We start from the raw sequence: 27,714 nt of genomic DNA on the forward strand, positions 1-27,714 counted from the left end.
GAGGCTTCTCGTTTGCCCCTCTTTATCCGCTCTCTGGGGTGCTCAGATGTTGATGGTAGCCCTGTGGCTCCTCTGAGCCCTCTGTGCGGGAGTTTCCCACTGGCTGAGAGAGCCCGAAGAGCTACAGTTTCCCGCCGAGGGCCGCCCCTCCCCCCTCTCTGGGAGCCGCGCGGACCGGGATCGCTGATCTGATGGGGAGGGAGTGGAGTTCTCCTTACCTCTCCCCACTTCCTCCGGGGGCCCAGTATGTTCCGCTCTCAGATGTGCGGCAGTGTGGATCCCTCTGCTCTAGCTTTTCACTGTCTGGGATTCCGTTGTTGGTCTGTGGCTGTTGCTTTTGTTGTATCTTGTGGGGGAAGAATTCACGGGAAAGCTCACTCCGCCATGATGCTGACGTCACTCCTCCAAAAATCTATTTTTTAAAAAGCTTTCAAAGCTTGTGTTAGCAGCACATATTCTAAAATCAGAGTGATAAAGTGATTAGATGAGCAAAGGACATGAACAAGCAGTTCACAGAAAAAGAAATGCAAATGGCCCTTAAAAATATTAAAAGAATTCAACCTCACTCATCCTAAGAAAAGTTTAAACTACAGTAAAACACTACTTTCATCCATCAAATTTGCCAACATACATAATTTGAACAACACACTCTGGGGAGGCTGGAGGGAAAGAGGCACTCATGTACATTGTTGGTGGGATTAAAAGATGGTACTTGAAAAAGCTACATACTGGGTGACTCCAACTATATGACATTCTGGAAAAGGCAAAACTATGGACACAGTGAAAAGATCAGTGGTTGCCAAGGGTTGGGGGAGGGATTGACCATAGGCAGAGCTCAGGGGCTTTTTAGGACAGTGAAACTATTCTGTATAATACTATAATCGTGGATACATGTCATTTCACATTCGTCAAAACCCATAGAATGTACAACCTTTGAATGATAATGACATGTTAATGTAGGTTCCATTGTAACAAATATTCCACTCTAATGAAGCATGGTGATAGTGCGGGAGGTTGTGCATGTGTGGGGGCAGCAGGTATATTGGAACTCTCTGTACTTTCTGCTCGGTTTTGCTGTGAACCTAAAACTTCTCTAAAAAATAAAGTCTATTTAAAAAACTTTTAAGTTGACATTGCTGAAACCAGATAGACTAATGTGTTCTTAAAGCTCAAAAGTGGTGACTTTAGTTGATAACTGTATTGTATAATTGAAATTTGCTCAGAGAGTAGAACTTAAATGTTCTCACCTAAAAAAAAAAAAAGGTAAATATGTGAGGTGATGGTATTAACTTGATTGTGGGAATCCTCATACAATGTATACCTATATCAAATCATTATGTTATACACTTTAAATATCTTACAATTTTATTTGTCAATGACCTCAATAAAGTTGGGAGAAAAAAAAAGCCCAAAAGCAGCAGCAGTTTAGATTCCTAGTACACAGACTTTTTATTTACATACAGAGAAACAGCAAGTTTCTATGTAAAAAACTACAATATTAGATTCTCTTTCTGAAGTCATTTAAAAGACACAGACTATCTTGGCTACTTCTCTAAATAAAATAAACATTTTTCATTTTTCTTTATGACTCTATTTGAGAAAGAGATGAAGAAAGTGGGCAAAAAAGTCCCAGGATTTGGAGTTTTTATTAAAAGATAAACTTTCCAAGTCCTCTAATACCAAGAAATCTCGTGGGAATACCTGATGATACATTCAGAAAATGTCAAATGTAGGGCAAATTACTGGTCATATTGGTGTGGATTTTGTTTTGGGGAGTCTGCCAGGAAAATGCTCTGACTTTTCTTTGCTTGTGGGTTTATTTCTAAGTGTTGGCATTCGTACTCCTTCAAGGAAGTCTCATCCAGGCCCCTTCTGGATTAGTTCTTTCTAGGATGAAGATAAAAAAAGTGAACTGCCTCAATCCCCAAATCCTATCTTCTCTTCCTGCTGCTCACTTTCAGTCAGCCTCCTGTCATCAGATCATCTGATTACTCACCCCACTCAGGTCCCATGATTTTTGTGTATGAATGCTATTATTTGGCTATTTTCATGGACCCTGAGCACACCATCTGATTCTACCTCTTGTATTGTGTCTTCTTAATGTCCCTATCTTACCTGGCCTGTAACTCCTTTCTTGTTCCATGTACCCTGTTCCTGACATTGACTGTAGATCTGTTAGGCAGAACTCAGCATGCATGACAGCCTCCTGATATGAAACAATATAAAGTACCCAGCACAATTGGTGAATTTTCTTGATGAAAAAATTTGAAACTACATTTAATAAAGCAGATTGATCTAACTTCTAGTTTACAGGAATACAGAGGTGAAACAAGCTACATAAACTACTAGGAAGCAATCAGACAAATCAGAATAGAGAACTTTCTACAGGGTAACTGGTTTCTTCAAGTCAATGACTAAGAAAAATGGGGTGGAGAGGCCATATAATCTCTGTTGCAGCTACTCAGTTCAATTCAACTATGCTATTGTAGAGGGAAAGCAGCCACAGATAATATGTAAATGCATGGACATGGCTTTGTTCCAATAAAACTTATTTACAAAAACAGGCAGCTGGTAAGCCAAAATTCGCTGATCCCTGATCTAGATGAATCAACCAACGAAAACAACCATCACCACTGCCAACAGCAGCATTTTTGAGAAAAATATATTAACGAAAGCACCGCTAGCCTTGATTTTAAAAGACTGTGACTGTTTGAGATGTAAAAAGTTCTTTCAGTCCCCAATTAAGGAAGCTGTTCAGAAAGGCATACTCTCTAACACCCTCTGCAGATATGGCCAAGGTTAGTAATGGAAAGGGAGAACCTCCCAAAGGGCAGAGTGGAGAACCACAGACAAACAGCTGCTTTCAGAGAGTAGCACAAGAGCCTAATCAAAAGGTGTTCTCTATCCCCTAGGAAGGGGCACCTCCTATCATTTACCAAGAAATATTTCAGAATTGCTACAGACCTCATCCACTATTGTTTGATGGCTGTGTGAAGCAATATAACTTGTCTTTTCAGTTCATAGGTCTCCAGATCAAGAAGAGCCACATCTGGACCTGATGTGAAGCCTATGGTGAGATTCCAAACTTTGAAGTTGTTATGATTGGATGATATTGTTAGCTTATCTTCCTTGGAGAGAGGAGTGTGTCTTTTACATGCAGAAGAGAAGTTAACATTTAAGACCAAGATAGCAGACTGTGGTAGACTATATTCTTTTTGTGCATGTGTGAGAGGAAGATCAGCCCTGAGCTAACATCTGATGCCAATCCTCTTCTTTTTGCTGAGGAAGATTGGCCCTGAGCTAACATCTGTGCCCATCTTCCTCTGCTTTATATGGGACACCACCACAACATGGCTTGACAAGCAGTGCGTTGGTGCGTGCCGGGGATCCGAACCAGCGAACCCCCGGCCGCTGCAGTGGAGTGCGTGCACTTAACCGCTTGCGCCACCTGGCTGGCCCCTAGACTGTATTCTTTTCAGCAAAAATCCATTTTCTTTCCCCTACTCTGAAACCCAGCACTCCCCTGCTGTGGGAGAAGTCTGCTTTCCTGCCCCAGTGATGTTGGGCTTGGTCAATGGAACCTGGGTGGAAATAATGTACACCTCTTCCAAGTAGAAACTTTAAATGTGCTTGTGTAGTTTGACTTGGCCTTGTAAGCCAAGAGAACGTGTTTCAGATAGTGGCTGCTCCCTTAGCCTGGGTCCTACAATAATCAGCCAAACCATGGATTCAAGAGAGAAATAAATGTTATTGTTATAAGCCACCGAGATTTGTTGTTGTTCAGCCTGATTTCAGGAAAAGCTAGACTAATATAATTTTTCTCTCAGAGTTAGGCTTTAAGAGGGCACACACAGGACAATAAAATCCCTGGAAAATGCAAAAAGTTTTTCAGATGATGCTGATAACCCATTGAGTTGGGATTCACTGATCAAGTATGCATCTGTGATTTATTTAATGCTGTATATTTGGATCAGTAAGGTAATTCCCAGAATGTTTTCCTATCAGAAAAATTTACCTTGTTTTACAACAATTTATGTAGACAATTTCCAAGGATACACTATGGCAAAAGAGAATAAAACTACACATAAATTATGATTTATCAAAACAAATGAAGTAAAACTATTCAGATATGTTTTTCTTTTCCTTTTTCAAGACCGACGTGCTTTATCTGGGTCTCTATTTAAAGATGTGGATGGGGAGTGGGGGAATTGGGGAGATCTTGGTCAAGGGTACAAACTTGCAGTTAGAAGATGAGTAAGTTTTGGAGATCTAACGCACAGCATGGTGATCAGAGTTAACAATACCGTATTGTATACTTCAAAGTTGCTAAGAAGACTAGATCTTAAATGTTCTCATCACAAAGAATTGATAATCATGTAACTTAATGGAGATGTTAGCTAATGCCACAGTGGTCAAATCAACACGTTGTACGTCTTAAACTTATACAATGTTATATGTCAATTATATCTCAATAAAAAAAAGAATCTATAGTGAGATAAATCTAAAATGAGATTTATTTGAATAAAATACAACCAACAGTTGAAAGAAAAATAATGATGTGGATATGCTTTTCTACTTTTTCTAATATCTTGGTTGACAAACAAATAAATGCACAGAAGTATTACAAATGCAAGTTGGGCACTGCCAGGAATGTTGTAGAAAAAATGTCCACATTCAATGGAAAGTTGAACTACATGTCTTTGGAACCCTTCCAAGGCTAAGATTTTCAGATTCTTGTAGAGTATGCCGGTCACTTTAATTGTCCTATTTAAAAGAGTAGATTCCATGTTATAGTGTTAACTCAAGCTACAAAAAAAAAAAGCAGTATTAGAATAGTTTCAAAAACAATGAAAAAACATTTCACTTGAAATTTACTATTTAAATGACATATCAAAGACAGAAACAAAAAATGCCAAAATAGAATTCTTATTAGATCATGGTGAGATTCTTCTCAAGCTGCAGAACGGTTTCCTTAAAGGCAGAATCCTCTGCCCAATTGACTTTACTCCCCAAAATGAGGTTCTGTAATTAAAAAAAAGAATTTTTTGAAATTACAGTTAGTACTTTTAAAAATTTAACAAGATTTTTTTTTTTATAATTTTATTTATTTATTTCCCCCAAAGCCCCAGTAGATAGTTGTATGTCATAGTTGCACATCCTTCTAGTTGCTGTATGTGGGATGCGGCCTCAGCATGGCCAGAGAAGCGGTGCGTCGGTGTGCGCCCGGGATCCGAACCCAGGCCACCAGCAGCGGAGCACGAGCACTTAACCGCTAAGCCACGGGGCCGGTGTGCGCCCGGGATCCGAACCCAGGCCGCCAGCAGCGGAGCACGAGCACTTAACCGCTAAGCCACGGGGCCGGCCCTAACAAGATTTTTAAAAATCCTCCTTCATTGATCTTATCAAATATTTACTGAACTAGGTGTGAACATTTACTGTGATCATGAGAAAAAATAGTAATACATTCTTGTATCGTCATTTCTACTTTCAGGAAGGCTTTAGCCTTGATTGCCATAATGCTAGGGAATATTTACAACAATTATTTATGCTTCATCAGTTTTTGTGGATAGTTTTTACCTAATTAAGGATACTTGCAGTGGTATCCTAGATTAAAGGAAAAAGACTGCAGCTCTGGTTCAGAGTTCATTTTGCACTTCTATGGTGAAAAACAATTTAAGAGTATATAAGATGCCCTATTTTAAAAAGAGGTAAAAGAAGAGCTTAGTTCTCAGCCCTTGCAAAGTTTCAAGACACTGAAAAAGGTGAAGAATATTTTTGGTAGATAATGGAGGAATAATTATAGTCATAATTACTGAAAATTCTGGTCATTATTCTTTGAAAAACTATGGTTCAATATTATTGAGTTACTAATTGAAATACTGTTAAAAGAGATTTTAGAGTATAAGTATTACATTGTAATGTATAAAAATATTAAAATTTTGGCCTATATAAGGCATATTCTTGCTGTAAGTGAATGAAAGAGCTAGTATATATAAATCCAGTCAAATTTACAAAGGCAGGTGGAAGTAAGCCTGCAAACATGACTGAACTCCTAAGGGCTGATCTTCCTTTAGGAACAAAGATAGGTCCTAAGTTGGCCAAAGCTATGTTCTGTTTAACAAAGCAATGAGTTCATCAAATCAAAATTAACACTAATTTAGAGGATATGAATAAAAATTAATAAATGCAGAATAATACAACTCTCAAAGCAGTGGGAAGGAACATGTGCCAAAGAAAATGTAAATGATTGTGTACTTATGATGCAATCCTCCACTTAAGGTTATCCTAGGGGATTTGGTTACTAATCAAATCACCCACTGCTACTAAAAAGTAGGCATAAGACCCGGGGAAGAACTTCTTATGGTGAGATATAAGACCTTATATTCTATAAGGATATGCTTTATACATAACAGGCATTTGCTTTACATATAATAGGCAGTTTTAACTGTGTATCTTCATAATTGAAAACTGGTAATTTAAGTACTTCATCTCAACAGCTCCAGACACATTTTATAATTCAAAATGTAACGAAAAACCTCCAGAACAAAGGAACACATAAAATTTAAAAATTGACATGATAATAACTACCAACATTTATTGAGAATTTACTTGAGCCAGACTCTATGCTAACCAGATTAACATGAACTATCTTTAGTTTTCACAACCACTCCTTCTAAACAAGGAAACTGACGCTTAGAAAAGTTAAATAATTTGCACAAGGTCAGCAAGTATTAAGTAGCAATGTAGACTCCCATCACCCCATCCATGTTTTCCCACCTCCCAACTTGGATTCTAGTGCTCTCAACCATTATAACGTTCTGCCTCCACAGAGCTGCTAAAATCATTCCATTTATAAATGCCTGAGGTCTAACCATAATGAAAAATCAAAGCCTTATACATTAAATATACATGAATTCCAAATACTATATGTAAACAGACCAATACTGAATTAATTATTTTGTCAAGATCCAAGACTAACTGAAAGTCAGTCTGAAACTAATAGAATCAATCATTTAAAAAAGTTCTTTACCTCCCTTCCTAATTTATATAAATGTTACCTGGAACACATGTTGAATAACTGTAGTAATCTGTATTTCCATCTGTAGGTTTTGTTGTATGGTCTTTATCTTGTCTGAATTTTCCATACTGTCCAAATCATCTTTCTGTTTGTTCTTTTCAGTCTGTATTTCTAAAAGCTTACTTTCTGAAGCTTGTTTTAATTCTATGAGTAAAAATAAAACAATATACACTATATGACAACTTCTACAAATAAGAATCTTGAAGAATTATGAATCAGAACAGTTGCTGGTTATTTCAGTCAAGAGAAAATTTTTTTGTAAGTAGCATTTTGGGTTTCAGTTCCATTTTGATCTGAAAATGACCAATATTTTAATTTTATACCCAGTAATGCCCTCTGTGAAATGTTCAAGGTATGTATGTATGACAATGATAGCTGTCTACAAATGTCTGAAGTGGCATCATGTCAAAGAGGACTTACTCTGGGTTGCCAAAAGAATAGGCAGGAGATATATGTAAGGAAATACTTTTTCACCCTTTATTTACAAAAATGACATATCAACAAGAAAAATTTTCTTTCTTTCTTTTTTTGGTGAGGAAGATTGGCCCTGAGCTAACACCTGTTGCCAATCTTCCTCTTTTTGCTTGAGGAAGATTGGCCCTGAGCTAACATCTATGCCCATCTTCCTCTATCTTGCATGTGGGTCACTGCCACAGCATGGCTTGATGAGTAGTGTAGTTCCGTGCCCGGGATCCAAACCAGCAAACCCCAGGATGCTGAAGCGGAGCATGCAGAACTTAACCACTGTGCCACTAGGCCGGCCCCATCAACAAGATAAATTTTCAATGAAAAGTAAGATTCCCTTCTCCAAGGATAAACATCATCAACCATTTTTTGTAATTCCCAAAATGTTCTAAGAATAAACTATTTGAAAACATAAATGGGTGTGTCTCAGGAGCTTCGTTCCTTTTTTTTTTTTTTTTGTGAGGAAGATCAGCCCTGAGCTAACATCCACTTTTTGCTGAGGAAGACTGGCCCTGGGATAACATATGTGCCAATCTTCCCCCACTTTATGTGGGACGCCGCCACAGCATGGCCTGACAAGCGGTGCACTGGTGTGCACCTGGAATGGGAACCTGGGCTGCCAGGAGCGGAACGCAAGCACTTAACCACTACACCACGGGGCCGGCCCCAGGAGCTTGGTTCCTTGACAGTGATGTATCAAAAGTAGGTTGGAATGCAATGGAAAAAAATTAAATATGCAAAGGGTTATTAGGTCAGATGACCAAGACTACTTGTGACCCTGAGATTACTTACAAACAGGCAAGTCTGTATAATATTTAAAATAACAAATCATGCCTATGCTGTTAAATGAACAAAGCAGTTTACAACACAGAATAAAATGATGCCAATTTTATTTTATAAGAAACAAGCATTGAAGATTGATCATCTCTTAATGGTAAAATAAAAAATTTAACTTTTCCTATGATACTTTTCTGTTTCCAAATATTCTAGAGAACGTGGATTATTTTGAAATGAAAATTTCAATAATTTCAATGCAAAAAGCCGTTTCATGTTCATTAAGTTAAAAAGCTGTAGAACTATATGTATGAATTGATCATTTAAAAATTATGCATATATTCGGCCGGCCCCATGGCTTAGCGGTTAAGTGCGCACGCTCCACTACTGGCAGCCCGGGTTCAGATCCTGGGCATGCACCGACGCACCGCTTCTCTGGCCATGCTGAGGCCGTGTCCCACATACAGCAACTAGCAGGATGTGCAACTATGACATACAACTATCTACTGGGGCTTTGGGGAAAAAAAAAAAAGGAGGAGGATTGGCAATAGATGTTAGCTCAGAGCCGGTCTTCCTCAGCAAAAAGAGGAGGATTAGCATGGGTGTTAGCTCAGGGCTGATCTTCCCCACACACAAAAAAAAATTATGCATATATAAATATGTTTGTATGGGCATGGAAAAAGGCCCAGAATGATATATGCCTAACTGTAGTCACACAGGAAGGAGGCATTGCTTTCACCTTATACTTTTCTGGATCATTTGATTTTTTTTCCCCATTGAGAATGTATTAATTTTGTGATTTAAAGTTCTAAAACAACAAAAATAAATCAAGCAAAATGCATTTTATATACTACTTTTTAAACTGCATGTCAAAACTTTTAAGAAAATTTGAACATCAAGAAATTTCTCAGTGACTGAGAGATCTGGCCTTATCAGTCTCCATAGTAGGTGAAAATGTGTTTACAAAAAAAACACAAACAAAAACTGTTCTACATACGCAATCTCTTCTTCCTAACATCAAGCAGTTTTTCCTCCAATTCCCAAGATTCCTATAATAGAAATAAAAAGATTAAGGCATATTACCTAAGAACAAATCTGTAATACTTAAATCACTGAATTTTATCTATTAGTTTATATTTTCTAAAGCTCCAGTTTTCAATACCTTTATTTCCACATAAGAAAAAAGAGAAGGCAGTAGCTTAAATTATAAGTAGATAATTAGCAACATTAGTCAGAAATAATGGAGTTATGAAAAAGACAGAGAAACCTTAAAGACAGGGAATTATAACCATACCAGTCCCTTTGGGTAATCCTATTTAATCACATACAATACAGTTACCAGCCAGAAGGTGTTACTGAAATGAGAATGCATAAGCAGCCTAATGTGCAAAGTTACCTGCTGTGATTTCATTATTAATTTATTTAGCTTTAATATGTGTTTCATGTGATCCATGAGCACACTGAAAAGGAATAAAAAATACAATTTGTTAACTTTAGTTAAAAATAATAAATCTCATTAATGAAGAAATCAATTAGTATATATTTACTTTCATTAAATTCACTGTACGCTTCAATAGAAAGTCACCATTTAACAACATAAATCTGGAAAAGTTTGATGTAAACTAAATTTCTGTTTAAAATTAGAGATGCATTTCCCTAGAAAAATTTTTAGTCACAGATGACAAAGAATATCAAATTTAAGCATGTAGGAACATTTCTAAAAACCTCATACTTAGGGGAAAAAAACCCTAATAACTTGCTAATAAGTTGCTTTTTTTAAAAACAAATTTTATTTTTTAGAGCAGTTTTGGGTTCACAACAAAACTGAGTGGAAGCTAAGCCCATATACCCTCTGCTCCTACACAGCTGCCCCCACTATCAACATCCCTCACCACAGTAGCCCATTTGTTACAAACAATGAACCTACACTGACACATCATTATCACCCAAAGTCCACAGTTTACATTAGGGTTCACTCTTGGTGTTGTACATCCATGGGTTTTGACAAATGTATAATGACATGTATCTACCATACAGAATAGTTTCACTGAATAAGCTGTTTTTTATCCCTATTTGTTCAACAAATATTTCTGAGTGCCTACTACATGCCAAGAACTGTGCCAGGCAGCAGGAATGCAAACTAGACTAAAACACAGTACCTGTTTTCAAAGAGGAAAAAATCTGGTGGGAGAGAAACATAAATCCACAACCATAGTATGGTTTCATTACAACCAGTGGATGTGAAGCACTGTAAGAGTTGTGCACAGAGCAGAACAAGGGAAACCTTGAATCTTCAAGGACGTGAAGTAACTACCTACACCACCTAAGTCAAGTAGTTTGCTATGGCGGTAGCAAAAGGGTGTGCACTAGGACTGGACAAGAACAGTGGCTCTCATACTTCAAACTGCCACAAAGTTCCTTGGGAGGCTTGTTAAATGTGGATTGCCAGCTCTTCCCCCATTCCCCCACCCACTCCCCGTCTTCAGAAATTCTGAGTCAGTAGATTTTGGACAGGACCAGCAATATGATCACTGTGATAATACTAATTATTCTGATAATCAGCCAGGAATGAGAAACATTGTAGAAGTTTATTGGGGAGGCTGAAAAAAGGGAATCTTTGCACAGTCCTGGGAGAGCTGAACTCATTTTCTCCTAGTTACAGCTGTACTTGGTTGTAAACTTTAAAACATCCTAAAGGCAATGCTTCAGCCTACTTGACCTTTCTGTCATCTTTGTGTGTCAATATGATGAATCTGTCCTGTAACCCTTTAACTTAAGAATGTTTTAAGGTCTCCTTCTATGGGGGAGCAATGGTTAGAGAGCCCAAATTCAGGTTTTAGGAGTTATGTAATCCTGGAGTTAAACGTGATATGGGAGCATGTCTATCAGTCTGGACTAAGATGCCCAGATACGGGAAGAGCTCAGATCCATCTTGGCACTTTTCTGGTGCTAAAGGGAGGGGATTTTTTATCACAAGATTGTTAAAGCTTTGAGAGATAAGATCACAGGTAAGGCCCCTAAGGTTAGACACTTAGGACCAGGTTATAGAGGACCCTGACTACCAAAGTCTTTATTTCATATTCCTTGGCGAACTGTTAAATGTATATAAGCTCATTTCTGCCAATGAAAAATGAGGAGCATACTTCCTATCTCATTGGGTTGTTGTTGTCTCATTAAATGAGACAGCATTGTTCCTGTTTTACAGTAAATACTGAACAAAAGTTAACTTTCAAAATCTTCCTTCAAAATTTTCAGACTGTCTGGATAAAACTTCCATTGCTTCTTAGGGTTGCATCCGAACAAGATATCAACGGGACTACAAAAGCTATTGTAATGCTGAGGAGGGCCCACAAAAATTCCATGACTTCTTATTTCCGATATATAGGTGGAAGGCAGTGAAAATTAATTTTAAAAAAATATTTCATGAAACTGAAGTCATTATGCAGATTTCCCTTCTTATTCCCATCCTTAGCAAATCCAGAAAAAAAATTACCTAGTCTTGGTGTCACTTTTCTCCAGGTATTTTTTAAGTGCAGTCGAAAGTTGCATCCTATGACAGAAAAAAAGCTTGCATTATAAAACATGAATAACATTTATAGTACATTGAAAAGAAAATGTAAAAATACAAGATTGATTTCTCTTTAAATATAACATAAAACATAAGTAGGTTTTTAAACAGTATTGTATGGGAAAGACTTTGATAAATGAGTCACAGAAATATGAAGTAACACCAAGATGGATGAGGCAGTTGCATGTGGTTGTGCGTTGCCGGTCTGCAGGGCCCAGTTGACCTGAAATCCAGCCGGAGCTTTGCTCTCCAAGCTATCCACCTTGGTGCAGGGCCTGGAGGAAGCATTGAGCATTAAGGCACTAAAGAGATCACCATGGGCCTGAAATGGAGTTAGGGAACACAAGGCCATACTTGACTATAACTTCAAAACATGCCTACATACAAACAAGCTCCATAAATTACTTTTAAATTCAAATAGCTAATAAATAAGTAATAATAAAAAGGCAATCAACTCAGCAATATTAGAGTCATTTCTTTCCTTCTGTCACACACACAAAAATTAGATTCACTGAAAGGAGATACCTTAATAGCTCTGAAGTCACCTCAGTTAAACAATATGATCTATAAAATGAGCCAGCATATGAGATGAGGAAAAAAACTTCACTGCTAAGAAGCAATTTAAAAAACGGGCTTTCACTACTTTTCAATTAAATGTATGAAGAAATTAATCTGGTAAGGCCAGAAATACAAAGAAGTAATTTTAAGATTCTTTCAATTAATTGAGATTATTAATTCAGATCACAAATCTATAAAAGACCATGTTTGTCTTATTAACAACTGTATACCAGCACCTAGCATAAAGCTGAGGACATAGTAAGCGCACAAATATTTGTTGAATGAATTTTAAAATACAGATGCAAAACCTATAATTAAAAATATATTTAAATTCAATGACAATTCTTTTACTCAGTTAGTAGTTAATGAAATAAATGAATCCACGTAATCCTTTCAAATTGAATGGGATTTAACCTCACACTTATATTGTCTTGATTGACATTTCCTTATTAACCCTATCTTAGGTAACTTCTCCAAATGAAGATATTAATGAATGATGTAACTTTTCTCTCAGGGCTCAAGATTTGTGTGGCCATTATCTAATCATCATTTCACTGGATTAATTCATTTAGACTAATTAAAATATTCCCTCTACCTCATGCCATACTCATTTTGCATTCAATTCACAATGCTTATACCTAAAATGTAATAATTACCTGTCTAATGCAAGCTTTTTCATTTCCAAAGCAATTTTCACCTCTTCAATTTCATTTTCCTTGTCTTCAATTTTACTATCAAAGAAGCATGAACAAAAGAATTTCAGTAATATCAGAAAAGTAACTATTGGAATAAATGTATAAAGTAAACCTTTGAAAAAAGTAAAAATGCTTCTATCTAAATAAAAGTATTCTACAGCTCACCACACCAATGTATTTACAAATTTGGTAAACTGGTGCCTCCTGAGATACTCTGCTAAGTATCTTGTTAAGGGGGGATGCCAAAAGTGCTAATATGACCACTCATGTATGCACATTTAAGTCCACATCCCAAGTCAACAGCTTCTCAATACATGCATGACAAATTGCTTGGAAAAATAAAGGAAAGGAAGATAATATTATAAGATAGATAATATTATTAAATCTTAGTAAAAACAACAAATAAAAGTTAAAAGTAAGACATACGCTTCAATTTGCTTTTCTTGCATGATTTGTTCTGGAGTTTTTTCTTCATCTACAAATAAATAATTTTTTGAAGTTAGTAACATTGTAGAACAACGCTGTTCAACAGAAATATAATGGAGCCACGAACACAAACCAATTGATTTCTAGTTTCCACATTACAAAAGTAAAGAAACAAGTGAAAATAATTTCAACATAGCTTATTTAACCCAATAGATCCAAAATATTATCATTTCAACAGGTAATCAATTTAAAATTACAGATAAAATACTTCACAATCTTTTCTTCTGTGCATATTTTATGTTTATAGCACTTCTCCAAGATGACTAACCACATTTCAAGTGTTCAACACTCAGGTAGAGCTAGTGGCTACCATATTGTACAGAACAGTTTTAGAATGATAGAAAATAAGAGGGATTAAAAATGAACAAGATCAACATCAAAAAATTAACTGTATGTTTATATATTTTAGCAACAAACTGGAAATTAAAATTTAAAAATACCATGTACAATTGCATTCAAAAACATGAAATACTTAAAGATAAATTTAACAAAATATGTGTATGACCTCTACACTGAACACTACCAAATACTGAAATCGAAAATATACCATGCATGTATATTGGGAGAATCAATATTGCTAATACAATTTCACTCATATTGATCTATAGACCCCAATAAAATCCCAGTCAAAATTCTATCAGGCTTTTTTTCAATTTTTTTGGTGAGTAAGATCAGCCCTGAGCTAACATCCATGCCAATCCTCCTCTTTTTGCTGAGGAAGACCGGCCCTGAGCTAACAATTATTGCCAATCCTCCTCCTTTTATTTTTCCCTTTTTCTCCCCAAAGCCCCAGTAGATAGTTGTATGTCACAGTTGCACATCCTTCTAGTTCCTGTATGTGGGACGCCGCCTCAGCATGGCTGGACAAGCGGTGTGTCGGTGCACGGCCGGGATCTGAACCCGGGCCGCCAGTAGCGGAGCACATGCACTTAACCGCTAAGCCACAGGGCCCGCCCCTCTCAGGCTTTTTTTTTCTGTAGAAATTGACAAGCTGATTTTAAAATGCATATAGAAATCGGGCCGGCCCCGTGGCTTGGTGGTTAAGTGCGTGCGCTCCGATGCTGGTGGCCCGGGTTCGGGTCCCGGACGCGCACTGGGGCACCACTTCTCCGTCCATCCTGGGGCCGAGTCCCACGTGCAGCAACTGGGAGGATGTGCAGCTATGACATGCAACTGTCTGCTGGGGCTTTGGGGAGAAAAAAATAAAATAAAATCTTAAAAAAAAAAAAAATGCATATAGAAATGCAAAGGACCTAGAATAGTTAAAACAATTTTGAGAGAACAAAGGAGAACAAAGTTGGAGGACTTACAATAGCTGATATCAAGATTTACTATAAAATTACAGTAATCTAGACAGTGTGGTACTATTATAAGCAGAGACAACTCAAGGGAACAGAGCAAAAAGCCCAGAAATAGACCCATACATATACAATGGAGAAAGTCTTTTCAACAAATAATACTAGAAAAATTGGATTGCCATATTGAAAAACAATGAACCTTGACCCTAAGCTTACACCATACACAAAAATTGACTCAAAAAGGATCACAAAACTGAATGTTAAACCTAAAACCATAAAACTTCTAGAACCGAATGACGTCAGCATCATGGTAGAGTGAGGTGTTCCCTTAGTCTCTTCCTCCTAATTTACAACCAAATGGACATTGATTATCCAACAGAGGATTCCCTACAAAGCACAATAGGACGTCTGAGAGATGCATGCAACCATACATCTGAAGGTGGGGGTACTGGATCCCCGGGAAGCAGTGGAAGGAGATGAGTGGAACCCCTCCCAATCCCCAGTGGCAGCAATCTAGGTCACGGGTCCTCACACAGCAACCAGCACACGACTATAAGAGGAGGCAGGGGAGCAGGCAGGCCTGTGCATAAACGCTTTCACTTCTGGATTGCAGCCCAGCCTGCAGGAATGCATCACACCGAATGGCGCAGCTCAGCCACCATGTGGGCACCCCCATCAAGCGCAGCAGCCCAAGCAAACCACCTGTTAGCACAGAACAGGCCTGCATGCATGAAAGAAAGTGCCCTTCTCCCCCATCCAGCGCACCAGCTTGGCCGGTCTCCGGCCAAGGCAGCAGTCCCTCACCAGAGTACCTGCGCGTGCATCTGTGACCTGCAAAGTGGCTGTGGACAGCAGGCAAACACAGTTAAGCCCTATCAGCACAACTTGCAGCAGAAAAGGCAGGTTCAGACAACACAGCTCCTGCCCCACCCAGAGGTGGCAGGTGGAATCTGTGACCTGAAACTACCACTATGTGCTGGCAAAGGATCACTTCCTTAAACACCATGAAGAACTACATTAACATCCAGAGCAGAAGGAAAATGACAAGCCTCCAGAAACCAATCCTGAACTTACAGAAACTTACAATCTATATGACAGAGAATTCAAAATAATTGTCATAAAGAAACTCAACAAGTTACAAGAAAACTCAGGACAGTTCAATGAACTCAGGAATAAAATTAATGAGCAGAAAGAATTCTTCAACAGAGAGATTGAAACCCTAAAAAAAAAATGAACAGAAATTCTGGATAGAAGAACACAATGAATGAGATAAAAAACAATCTAGAAACCTTACAAAACAGCTGAAGTTATGGAGGACAGAATTAGTAATTTAGAGGACAGAAATACAGAAATGCTTCAGGTGGAGGAGGAGAGAGAACTAAGACAAAAAAAATGAAGAAACTCTGAGAAATATCTGACTCAATTAGGAAATTCAACATAAGGATTACAGGTATTCCAGAGGGAGAAGAAAGGGAAAAAGGAGCAGAGAGCTTGTTCAAAGAAATAATAGCTGAGGTCTTCCTAAGCCTGGGGAAGGAACTGGACTTACAAGTATATGAAGCCAATAGAACTCCTACTTACATCAGTGCAAAAAAAAACCTTCTCCAAGGCATATAATAGTAAAACTGGCAAAAGTCAATGACAAAGAAAAAATATCAAGGGCAGCAAGGCAGAAAAGAATAATCTACACAGGAACCCCTATCAGGCTTTCAGTGGACTTCTCAGTGGAAACCTTACAGGCTAGAAGAGATTGGAATGCTATATTCAAAATACTGAAACACAAAAACTTTCAGCTAAGAATACTCTATCCAGAGAAACTATCCTTCAGATACGATAGAGAAATAAAAGCTTTCCCAGATAAACAAAAGCTAAGGGAGCTCATCGCCACTAGACCCCCCCCGCCCGATTACAAGAAATGATCAAGGATGCCCTCATACCTGAAAAAAAAAGGCAAAGGTTTAAAAAGCCTTAAGCAAGAAGACAGACAAAATCAGAAAACCGGGGCCAGCCCCGGTGGCCTAGTGGTTAAGTTCAGTGCACTCTGCTTCAGTGGCCCAGGTTCAGTTCCCAGGCGCAGACCTGCACCACTCGTCTGTCAGTGACCATGCTGTGACAGTGACTCACATACAAGAACAGGAAGATTGGCAGATGTTAGCTCAGGGCTAATCTTACTCAGCAAAAATAAGTGGGGGGAGGCTGGCCCCATGGCCAAATGGTTAAGTTCACTGCATTCCACTTTGATGGCCCGGGTTCAGTTCCCAGGCACAGACCTACACCACTTGTCAGCCGCCATGCTGTGGCGGCAAGTCACATACAAACCAGAAGAAGATTGGCAACAGATGTTACCTCAGGATGTTACCTCAGGGTGAATCTTCCTCAAGCAAAAAGAGGAAGATTGGCAACGGATGTTAGATCAGGGCAAATTATCCTCAGCAGAAAAAAATCAGAAAATTGCAGCTCTATATCAGAACAGCTTAGCAAACAATTATAACATAAAAGATAAAGCGAAGGAAAGCATCAAAAATAACTATAAACACTTCATTTTAATCACAAACTCACCACACAAAACAGAATAATGTGTGACAACAAAAACGTAGAAGGGGAAGAAGAAAGGGATGGAACTGACTTAGGCTAATGGAGATAAAAGGCTATCAGAAAATGGACTATCTCATCTCTGAGATCTTTTATACAAACCTCAAGATAACCACTAAACAAAAAATCAGAGCAGAGCACAAATCATAAATAAAGAGAAAATTGAGAAAACCATCACAGAAAACCAACAAACTGAAATGGCAGTCAGAAACACAAAGGAAAAGAAACAATGGAAATCTAGAACAACTGGAAAACAAATGATAAAATGGCAGTATTAAGCCCTCATATATCAATAATCACTCTAAATGTAAATGGATGGAATTCTCCAATCAAAAGACACAGACTGGCTGGATGGATTAAAAAACAAGAACCAACAATATGCTGCATCCAGGAAACACGTTTCAGCTCTAAAGACAAACACAGGCTTAGAGTGAAGGTATGGAAGACAATACTCCAAGTAAATGGCAAGTAAAAGAAAGCAGATGTTGCCATATTTATATCAGACAAAGCAGAATTCAAGATAAAAAGGCAATGAGAGACAAAGAGGGGCAGTATATGATAAAAAGAACATTCCACAAATAGGATATGAAACTTAGGAATATGTATGTACTTAACACAGGAGCACCAAAGTATATAAAGCAACTATTAACAGACCTAAAGGTAGAAATCAAAAGCAACACAATAATAGTAGGGGACCTCAACACCCCACTTACATCAATGGATAGATCATCCAGACAGAAAGTCAACAAGGAAATAGTGGACCTAAATGAAAAACTACACAGGATAGACTTAATAGATATATAAAGAACTATGTATATCTATTACATATATTATAATATACGTATTATATATAATATAATAAATTATATTATAAATAAATTAATGATATAAATTATAAATTAGTAATATAACATACAATATTATTATTATATGTAATATTATCTATTATATATATAATAGATATATATATTCCACCCAAAAACAGCAGAATACACATTCTTCTCAAGTGCACATGGAACATGCTCAAACATAGACCATATGTTGGGAAAAAAGGCAAGCGTCAATAAGTTTAAGAAGATTGAAATCATATCAAGCATTCTTTTCTGACCACAATGCTATGAAACTAGAAATCAACTACAAGAAAAAAGCTGGCAAAGTCACAAATATGTGGAGACTAAATAACATGCTACTGAACAACCATTAGATCAATGAAGAAATCAAAGGAGAAATCAAAAAATATCTGGAGACAAATGAAAATGAAAATACATCATACTAACTCTTAAAGGGATGCAGCAAAAGCCGTGCTAAGAGGGAAATTCATAGCAATACACGCCCACTTTGACAAACAAGAAACATCTCAAATAAGTAGTCTTAAACTACACCTAATACAACTAGAAAAAGAAGAACAAACAAAGCCCAAAGTAAGCAGAAGGAGGGAAATAATAAACATTATAGCAGAAAAAAATGAAATAGAGACCAAAAACCAGTAGAAAGGATCAATGACACTGAGAGATGGTTCTTTGAGAAGATAAACAAAATTGACAAACCCTTAGCCAGACTCACTAAGAAAAAAAGAGAGAAGGCTCAAATAAATAAAATTACAAATGAAAGAGAAGAAATTACAACAGATACCATAGAAATACAAAGGATTATAAGAGAACACTATGATAAAGGATATGACAACAAATTGGATAACCTACAAGAAATAAATAAATTTTTAGACTCATACAACCTCCCAAAACTGAATCAAGAAGAAATAGAGAATCTGAATAGACCAATCACAAGTAATGAGATTGTATCATTAAATGAGTAATCAAAAAACCTCCCAAAAAACAAAAGTTCAGGACCAGATAACCTCTCTGGAGAACTCTACCAAACATTCAAAGAAGATTTAATACCCATCCTTCTCAAACAATTCTGAAAAACTGAAGAAGATGGAATGCTTCCTAACTCATTCCATGAAGCCAACATTACCCTGATACTAAAACCAGACAAGGACAATACAAAGAAGGAAATTTACAGGCCAATACTGCTGATGAACATAGATGCAAAAATCCTCAACAAAATACTGGCAAACCGAACACAGCAATACATTAAAAGGATCATACACCATGATCAAGTGGGATTTATACCAGGGACGCAGGGATGATCCAACCCCGCAAATCAATCAGTGTGATACACCATAAATAACAAAATGAAGAGTAAAAATCACATGATCATCTCAGTAGATGCAGAGAAAGCATTTGACAAGATCCAATATCCATTTATGATAAAAGTTGTCAATAAAATGGGTATAGAAGGAAAGTACCTCAACATAATAAAGGCCATATATGACAAACCCACAGCCAACATCATACTCAATGGTGAAAAACTGAAAGCCATCCCTCAGAGAACATGAGCAAGACAAGGGTGCCCAATCTTGCCACTCCAATTCAACATAGTACTGGAGGTTCTGGCCAGAGCAATTAGGCAAGACAAAGAAATAAAAGGTATCCCAATTGGAAAGGAAAAAGTGAACCTCTCGCTGTTTGCGGTCTACGTGATCATATATATAGAAAATCCTAAAGAATCCACCAGAAAACTATTAGAAATAATCAACAACTACAGCAACATTACAGGGTACAAAATTAACTTACAAAAATCAGTTGCATTTCCATACACTAATAATGAACTAGCAGAAAGAGAACTCAAGAATACAATCCCAGGGCCGGCCCCATGGCTTAGCAGTTAAGTGCCCGAGCTCCACTACTGGCGGCCCAGGTTCGGATCCCAGGTGCGCACCGATGCACCGCTTCTCGGGCCACGCTGAGGCCACGTCCCACATACAGCAACTAGAAAGATGTGCAACTATGACATACAACTATCTGCTGGGGTTTTGGGGAAAAAAAAAGGAGGAGGATTGGCAATGGATGTTAGCTCAGGGCTGATCTTCCTCCCAAAAAAAAAAAAAAAAAAGAATACAGTCCCATTTACAATTGCAACAGAAATAATAAAATATCTAGGAATAAATTTATCCAAGGAAGCGAAAGACCTATACACTGAAAACTATAAGACATTATTGAAAAAAAATCGAAGATGACATAAAGAAATGGAAAGATATTCCATGCTCATGGATTGGGAGAATAAACATAGTAAAAATGTCCATATTACCTAAAGCAATCTGCAGATTCAATGCAATCTCTATCAGAGTCCCAATGACCTTCTTCATGGAAACAGAACAAAGAATACTAAAATTACTATGGAAAAACAAAAGACCCTGAATAGCCCAAGAATCCTGAGAAAAAAGAAGAAAGTTGGAGGCATCACAATCCCTGACTTCAAAATATATTACAGAGCTATAGTAATCAAAACAGCAGGGTATTGGCACAGAAACACACAGATTGACACACAGATCAATGGAACAGAATTGAAAGCCCAGGGCCCGGACTGGTGGCGTAGTGGTTAAATTTACGTGCTCCACTTTGGTGGCTTGGGGTTCACATGTTCGGATCCTGGTTTCAGACCTAGACAGCACTTATCAAGCCATGCTGTGGCAGGCATCCCATATATAAAGTAGAGGAAGATGGGCATGGATGTTAGCCCAGGGCCAATCTTTCTCAGCAAAAAGAGGATTGTCAACAGATGTTAGCTCTGGGTGAATCTTCCTCACCAAAAAAAAAAAAAAGAATTGAAAGCCCAGAAATAAAATCATACATCTATGGACAGATAATCTTCAACAAAGGAGCCAAGAACATACAATGGAGAAAGAAAAGTCTCTTCAATAAACAGTGTTGAGAAAACTCGACAGCCTCATGCAAAAGAATGAAATTAGACCATTATCTTACATCATACACAAAAATTAACTCAAAATGGATTAAAGACTTGAATGTAAGTCCTGAAACCATAAAACTTCCAGAAGAAAACACAGGCAGTACACCTTCAACATCAGTCTTAGCAGCATACTTTCAAAATACCATGTCTGACCAGGGGAGGAAAACAATAGAAAAAATAAACAAATGGGACTACATCAAACTAAAAAGCTTCTGCAGTGCAAAGGAAACCAACAAGAAAATGAAAAGACAACCTAACAATTGGGAGAAGATATTTGCAACCCATACATGTGATAGGAGATTAATATCCAAAATATATAAAGAACTCATATATCTCAACAACAAAAAACTAACAACCCAATGAAAAAATGGGCAAAAGGTCTGAACAGACATTTTTCTAAAGAAGATATACAGATGGCCAACAGGCACATGAAAAGGTGTTCAATATCACTAATTATTAGGGAAATGCAAATCAAAACTACAACGAGATATCACCTACACCCATCAGAGTGGCTATAATTAACAAGACAAGAAATAATCAGTGTTGGAGAGGATGTGGAGAACAGGGAACTCTCATATACTGCTGGTGGGAGTGCAAACTGGTGCAGCCACTATGGAAGACAGTATGGAGATTTCTCAAAAAATTAAGAATAGGACTGTATTCATTTATAAACAAAGAACTCAAACTTAGTAAGACTAACAATCCAATTAAGAATGGGCAAAGATTTGAACCGACACCTCATAAAGGTAGATTTATATATCTACTTCATAAAAGTAGATATATAAATTGCCAATAAGCACATGAAAAGATACTCAATATCATTAGCTATCAAGGAAATGTAAATTAAAACCACATAAGAGGCTTAGCAGTTAAGTGCGCGCTCTCCGTCCGCTACTGGCGGCCCGGATTTGGATCCCAGGCACGCACCAACGCACCGCTTCTCCGGCCATGCTGAGGCTGCATCCCACATACAGCAACTAGAAGGATGTGCAGCTATGACATACAACTATCTACTGGGGCTTTGGGGATTAAAAAAGGAGGCAGATTAGCAATAAATGTTAGCTCAGGGCTGATCTTCCTCACAAAAAAAAAAAAAAAACACCACATAAGATTACCACTACATACTTATTGGAATGGCTAAAATTTAAAAAGACCAACTACCAAGTTTTGGAGGATATTGAGTAACTGGAAATCTCATACACTGCTGGAGGGAGTGTACCATAATGGTATCACCATTTTAGCTGTTTGGCAGTTTCTTAAAAAGTTAAACATATACTTTGGGGTTACCATATGACCCCAGAATTTCACTTTTAGATATTTAACCAAGAGAAATGAAAATAAATGTCCATACAAAGGCACATACAAATGACAATTGTCTATAGCAGCTTTATTTATAATGGGCAAAAACTGCAAACAATTCAAATATCCATCAACAGGTGACTGGATAAACAAATTGTGGTACAGTCATCATGAAATATACTCCACGATAAAAAGGAATGAATTACTGAAAAAAACCAACATGGAGGAATAACAAGAATACATGACGTGCAAAAGTAGCCAGACATTGGGAGTGACTACTAACAGGTACCAACTTTCTTTTTAGGGTAATGGAAACGTTTCGGAATTAGATAGTGGTAATGATTACACTACATTGTGAATACACTAAAAACTAGTTAATTGTACATTTTAAAATGAATTTTATATTACGTGAATTAAGTCTTAATTAAAAGACAGTTGTCAGACACAAAAAATACATATCATATAATTCCATTTGCATCAAATTCTAGAACAGTGCTGTCCAATAGAACTTTCTGTGACAATGGTAATGTTTAATATCTGTGCTGTCCAATATGGCAACCACTAGACACATGTTGCTATTGAGCATCTGATATGTGACTAGTGCAACTAAAGAACTGAATTTTAAATTTTATTTAATTTTAATTAACTTTAAAAGGCCACATGAAGCTAGTGGCTACTGTACTGGACAACACAACTCTAGAAGACAAATCTGTAGTAACAAACATCAAATTGGTGGTTGCTGGGAATAAGGGTGGGGACTGTGAAGTGGCACAGGGGAGATACAACAGAAATATTCTGTATCTTGATTGTGGTAGTGGTTACACAGCTGTTAACATTTGTCAAAACTCATCAAATTGTACCCCTAAAATAGATGTACTTATTGTAAAAAAAAAAAAAAAAAATCCTTCAAGCAATAAAGTCTCAGTAATATATTTTTTAATGGTAAAATAATCAATTTTAGATAAATATATTCTTTCAAAGGCTACAACCTAACTTCTCATGGCCTGCTTTAAATCTGTCCTCTCCTTTGGTTGTAGAAATTTTATAGTGTGGACTATTAAATCTACTCAAGTTTTCAGATGTTACAATCCCTTAAAGATGCAATAATCTATACAAGGAAAACAAGGATCATATGAGAAGGACGACTCTTTCTTATCACTTGGATTTTAGCTTTAATGTCATCTCAGAGAAGCCATCTCTGATTAATTTATCTAAAGCAGCACCTCCCCCCCATCAAACCATTAGTTCCTTCCTCGCACCTACCACACTTCATAATGATCTTGCATGTTTCTTTGCTTACCTGTTTTGCTGCATAGAATTTAAGCTCCAAGAGGGCAAAGTCTATCTTGTTCAAGACCATCTCTCCATGCCCTCGCATGGTGGCAGGGACATATCAAACACTTAAAAATGAGCTGAATGAATGCAGGAATACCTATAGAGATAATTCCTCAATGGTCCACACTTTGAATTGCTTTTCTCCTATACCTTGTCCTCTAAGAAGATAGACTATCTTTTTATATTATGTGGGCTCCTATGCCAGCAAAAGCATTAGCTATGTCCTATCTCTCATCTCTGAGGTAAAGATCATTGGTTTAATACAAGAAGCACGGGCTTTGGAAACAAGGAGACCGTTAGCTCCTGCAGGGGAAGGACAGTGACCTATGGATCATGTGAGGTAAGCATTATTGATAGAATGGAAGGGTTGTGGCTTCGAAGGCAAGAAGGCTGGTTCATATCCCAGTTCCATAATTTACTAGTTACAGTAAGCAGGAAAGAGGCTAGGGGACCCATGTTTTAGTCTTTTTTTTTTTTTTTTGCATAAAATGAACTTAGAAACCCTTGAATATCGGATGGAAAGCATATCAGAACTGCTTTCAGATCTATGGCCTTAAAAAAGAGCTTGAGGAGCCGGCCTGTGGCATAGAGGTGAAGTTCACGCGCTCTGCTTCCATGGCCTGGGGTTCACAGGTTCAGATCCCGGGCTCAGACCTATGCACCACTTATCAGGCCATGCTGTGGCAGGCGTTCCACACATAAAGTAGAGAAAGATAGGCACAGATGTTAGCCCAGGGCCAATCTTCCTCAGCAAAAAGAGGAGGACTGACAACAGATGTTAGCTCAGGGCTAATGTTCCTCACCAAAAAAAAAAAGAGCTTGAGCAGAGTCCAAAATTACCTAAGTTCAAGCATGGACTCAGGTGAAATGACGATGACATCTATGTGGTCCCTTGGTTTTTCCACAGTTCTTGTATTATTTGGTTTTATTCCTTAAGCCACAAAGAAAGACTCACCAAAATCTATCCTTGTGACCCAAGGGCTTATACATCAGGTGGCAATTGGCAGTTATTACTTTAGGAAGACTTTAGGGAAGAACCCATCATTTTACTACTCTCTTGGTCCCTGAGACTTTTAATAATTTAAAAAGATAAATTTAAATTTTTTGTGTTTAAATGGAAAATTGTGACTCATGTATTTAAGCTGATCTCCCTGCTGCCTCTTATTCCTATCATCCAGTGTTTCTCAAAGTATAGGTCTCAGATTACTTAATGATCATCTGATCTGCTAATTTAATCTTCAAGTTGTTGATAGTAGCAGGTTCTATGATTCCTTCAGCCCACAGGGATTTCCCAATTCTCTGATCAATAGAACTTAACTGTCTTGCATTGTTAGTTGTTTTATATATATTTCCTGAATCCCTAACTAGTTCCTAAGGGTTAGGGCAAGCCTGCTTTTTGCCTTCTTATGTGAAATAAATAATTTTTTGTAAAGTTGATTTTCTTTTCCCTGGAATACAGTTCATCATCAAACTCACAAAACCTTATTTGAAAATTAAAATACTTACTTGCATCAACCATTGATTTATATTCCAATAGTTGTTGTTTTGTCTGTGCTCTCAGCCTGTAAACAGATAAGAAGAGAAAGTCATATATTTACTAATTGAGGTTTTATTCATTACTGTATGATAAACCAATTCATCTTTTTCAGAAGCTGATGTGATAAAATGAATATAAATAAACTCAGCATTAAAGTCTTCCAGTTTGGCCTCATTTTATTTAAAATGGACATAAAGAACTGTAAGGCCTCACAGGAGACACAAAGTGGAATACAGTGGGAAAACAGCATTTTGAGAAAGAGTTAAAAATGTGATTTTTAAATTTATTCTTAATGGGCCACAATGAAATGGGGCTTAATGAGAGCTGCTACACAAAGAAGAAATAGATGAAAACAGTGAAACCTGCAAACACTGTAATGAATTACTAACAGACTGTAACATTCTCAGGAGATACAGAAAAATAACAAAGATACTAATCCTTGGATAGATAAGTAATTTATATAGTTTCTTCGTTGTCCTATGATTCTATTTACCTCACAGTCATACATAAAATAAGTAGAAAAGCTATGGGTAAAATGGTAATTAGTTATTAAGTTGTACTTACAACATGTTTCACATTTTACATGGTAGTTTCATAATTCTGAAACTGTTTGCTTTGTGACTTTGAGACCTATTTAAGTAGCTAAGAAACATCAGACAAATTTCTCAAGCTCCATGCATAAATTCCTTATGTTTTGAAACTCCAAATGAAAAGAGCAATTTCTCAGAGGTTAAGTAGGCTGGCATTTTATAAGACACACTGAAAGAATAGTTCCTTTTTAACAGATGAAAAAGGAGATTGTCTATCTTTAATATTTTAGTATTTTATATTGTAGGTAGGAGGGAATTTTTAAAGTGGGGTTATGAGGTTTATTATTAGCCAAGGCCTTTCAAAGCAATGGTAAAGCTAAAATACAGTTACAATGCTTATCAAAAAAAAGAAAAAATTTCCCCTTATGATTTAGAACAGAAGTCTGCAATTTTTTTCTGTAAAGGACCAGATAGTAAATATTTTAGGCTTTGAGAGTGATATGGTCTCTGTTGTAACTACTCAACTCGGCCCTTGCAGCAGGAAAGTTGTGTTCCAATAAAACTTTACTTAAGGGCACTGAAATTTGAATTTCCTATAATTTTCACCTGTTATTAAATATTCCTCTTGTGATTTTTTTTCCTCAACTATTTAAAGACATAAAACTATTCTTAGCTTGAGGGGCCACACAAAAACAGGCAGTAGGGTGGATTCGGCCCAGGGCCTTAGTTTGCCCACTGGTTTAGAAAATTGATCTTCCTTCTTGTCAAATCTTCCCCTAGCAACTGCTTAGTGAAAAAGTATAAATATCGCCGCCTTGGTAGAAAATGTAACAACGCTTCTGCATTGAAAAGGGTCGCAGCTATAAAAGAAAGGGGCGGGGCAACCTCTCCCCAGTAACTCGGGGCTTGGATGCACCCCATAAACCGCTTGAAGATCACGGCCCTAGGACACAAGGGAGTAAGAAAGCGAGAGGGAATTTACAGCTCCGTGGGCTCAGGGGCTTTATGCTAAACGCTAGTCCCAGGGTATCTCATTTAACCCCCGTGGCAACTCTGCTAGGAGGGCGTCATTTTTCTCCACCAAGATGAAGAAAGGGGCTTAAAATGCTTAAGCGAATGATGCAGTCACGCAGCCATTAAGTGACTGAGAGTGAATTTGAACCCTGGACATTCTCAGCAAAGGGCGGAGCTCTTGGCCACCACGCCCAGTTGGCTCCGGCCTAGCGGCCAGAGAGAACAACCTGAGCAACAGGGTCACGCGGTCCTCGGGACGAACAGCCTGGGCGCCGGCGAACTGCGGCGGCCCGCCTTCCCCTCCGGAGTCCGCGGGCTCGGCGGCAGCTTGTTCCTCGGACTGCTTCTCCATACCGGCCGACGCGAACAGCGCCCAAGCCGGCCCGGCAGACACGGCCGCCGAACGCGCCGCTTTTCCCGCCACTAATTTGACGCCCGGAAGGGGCCGAAGAGCCGTCGCATCCTGCCCGCCCCTTCCGTCCCACGGCCCCGCCCTTCCCGCCTCTTCTTCCGGTTGCCTTGATTACTGCTGTACCCTCTCTCACCCCAGCTCTACTAGTTGAAATCATTGCAGACCACTAGTACAAGTTCGAACAACTTTGTCAGCCCTGTCGAGTGCTGGGTTACAGCCGTTTGGGACGCTCCCCGGCTCCCGGGAACCGCAGCTCGGAAGGG

At 37.9% G+C, this 27,714-nt stretch overlaps 1 protein-coding gene across 3 annotated transcripts; it reads right to left on the minus strand.

Moving 5' to 3' along the window:
- Positions 1–4,496: 4,496 nt before the first annotated feature.
- Positions 4,497–27,461, minus strand: CENPH (centromere protein H). 3 transcript variants are annotated; one of them, XM_058563928.1, is made up of 9 exons: positions 27,267–27,461; positions 25,465–25,520; positions 13,565–13,613; positions 13,100–13,174; positions 11,811–11,867; positions 9,714–9,777; positions 9,315–9,366; positions 7,059–7,222; positions 4,497–4,764 (listed from the first exon to the last, which is right to left on the minus strand). In XM_058563928.1, exons 1-9 carry the CDS (start codon positions 27,389–27,391, stop codon positions 4,756–4,758), a joined length of 651 nt encoding a protein of 216 aa, XP_058419911.1. In that variant the 5' UTR covers positions 27,392–27,461; the 3' UTR covers positions 4,497–4,755. The 3 variants fall into 3 exon arrangements, with proteins under 3 accessions (XP_058419911.1, XP_058419910.1, XP_058419909.1); XM_058563927.1 differs by having other exon boundaries at positions 4,497–4,806; XM_058563926.1 differs by having other exon boundaries at positions 4,497–5,022; positions 27,267–27,460.
- Positions 27,462–27,714: the final 253 nt, after the last annotated feature.

The sequence above is a fragment of the Diceros bicornis genome, chromosome 20 (assembly GCF_020826845.1).
Source record: "Diceros bicornis minor isolate mBicDic1 chromosome 20, mDicBic1.mat.cur, whole genome shotgun sequence".
NCBI lineage: Eukaryota > Metazoa > Chordata > Mammalia > Perissodactyla > Rhinocerotidae > Diceros > Diceros bicornis.

Bases quoted from the DNA above. Each gene is read 5' to 3' on its own strand.
- CENPH (XM_058563926.1), bottom strand. From the start codon at position 27,391: ATGGAGAAGCAGTCCGAGGAACAAGCTGCCGCCGAGCCCGCGGACTCC. The intron at 25,521-27,266 runs GTTGTTCTCTCT...ATCTGTTTACAG, and splicing joins CGCGTGACCCTGTTGCTCAG to GCTGAGAGCACAGACAAAAC. The intron at 7,223-9,314 runs GTATGTAGAACA...TTTTACTCATAG, and splicing joins TGTTAGGAAGAAGAGATTGC to AATTAAAACAAGCTTCAGAA.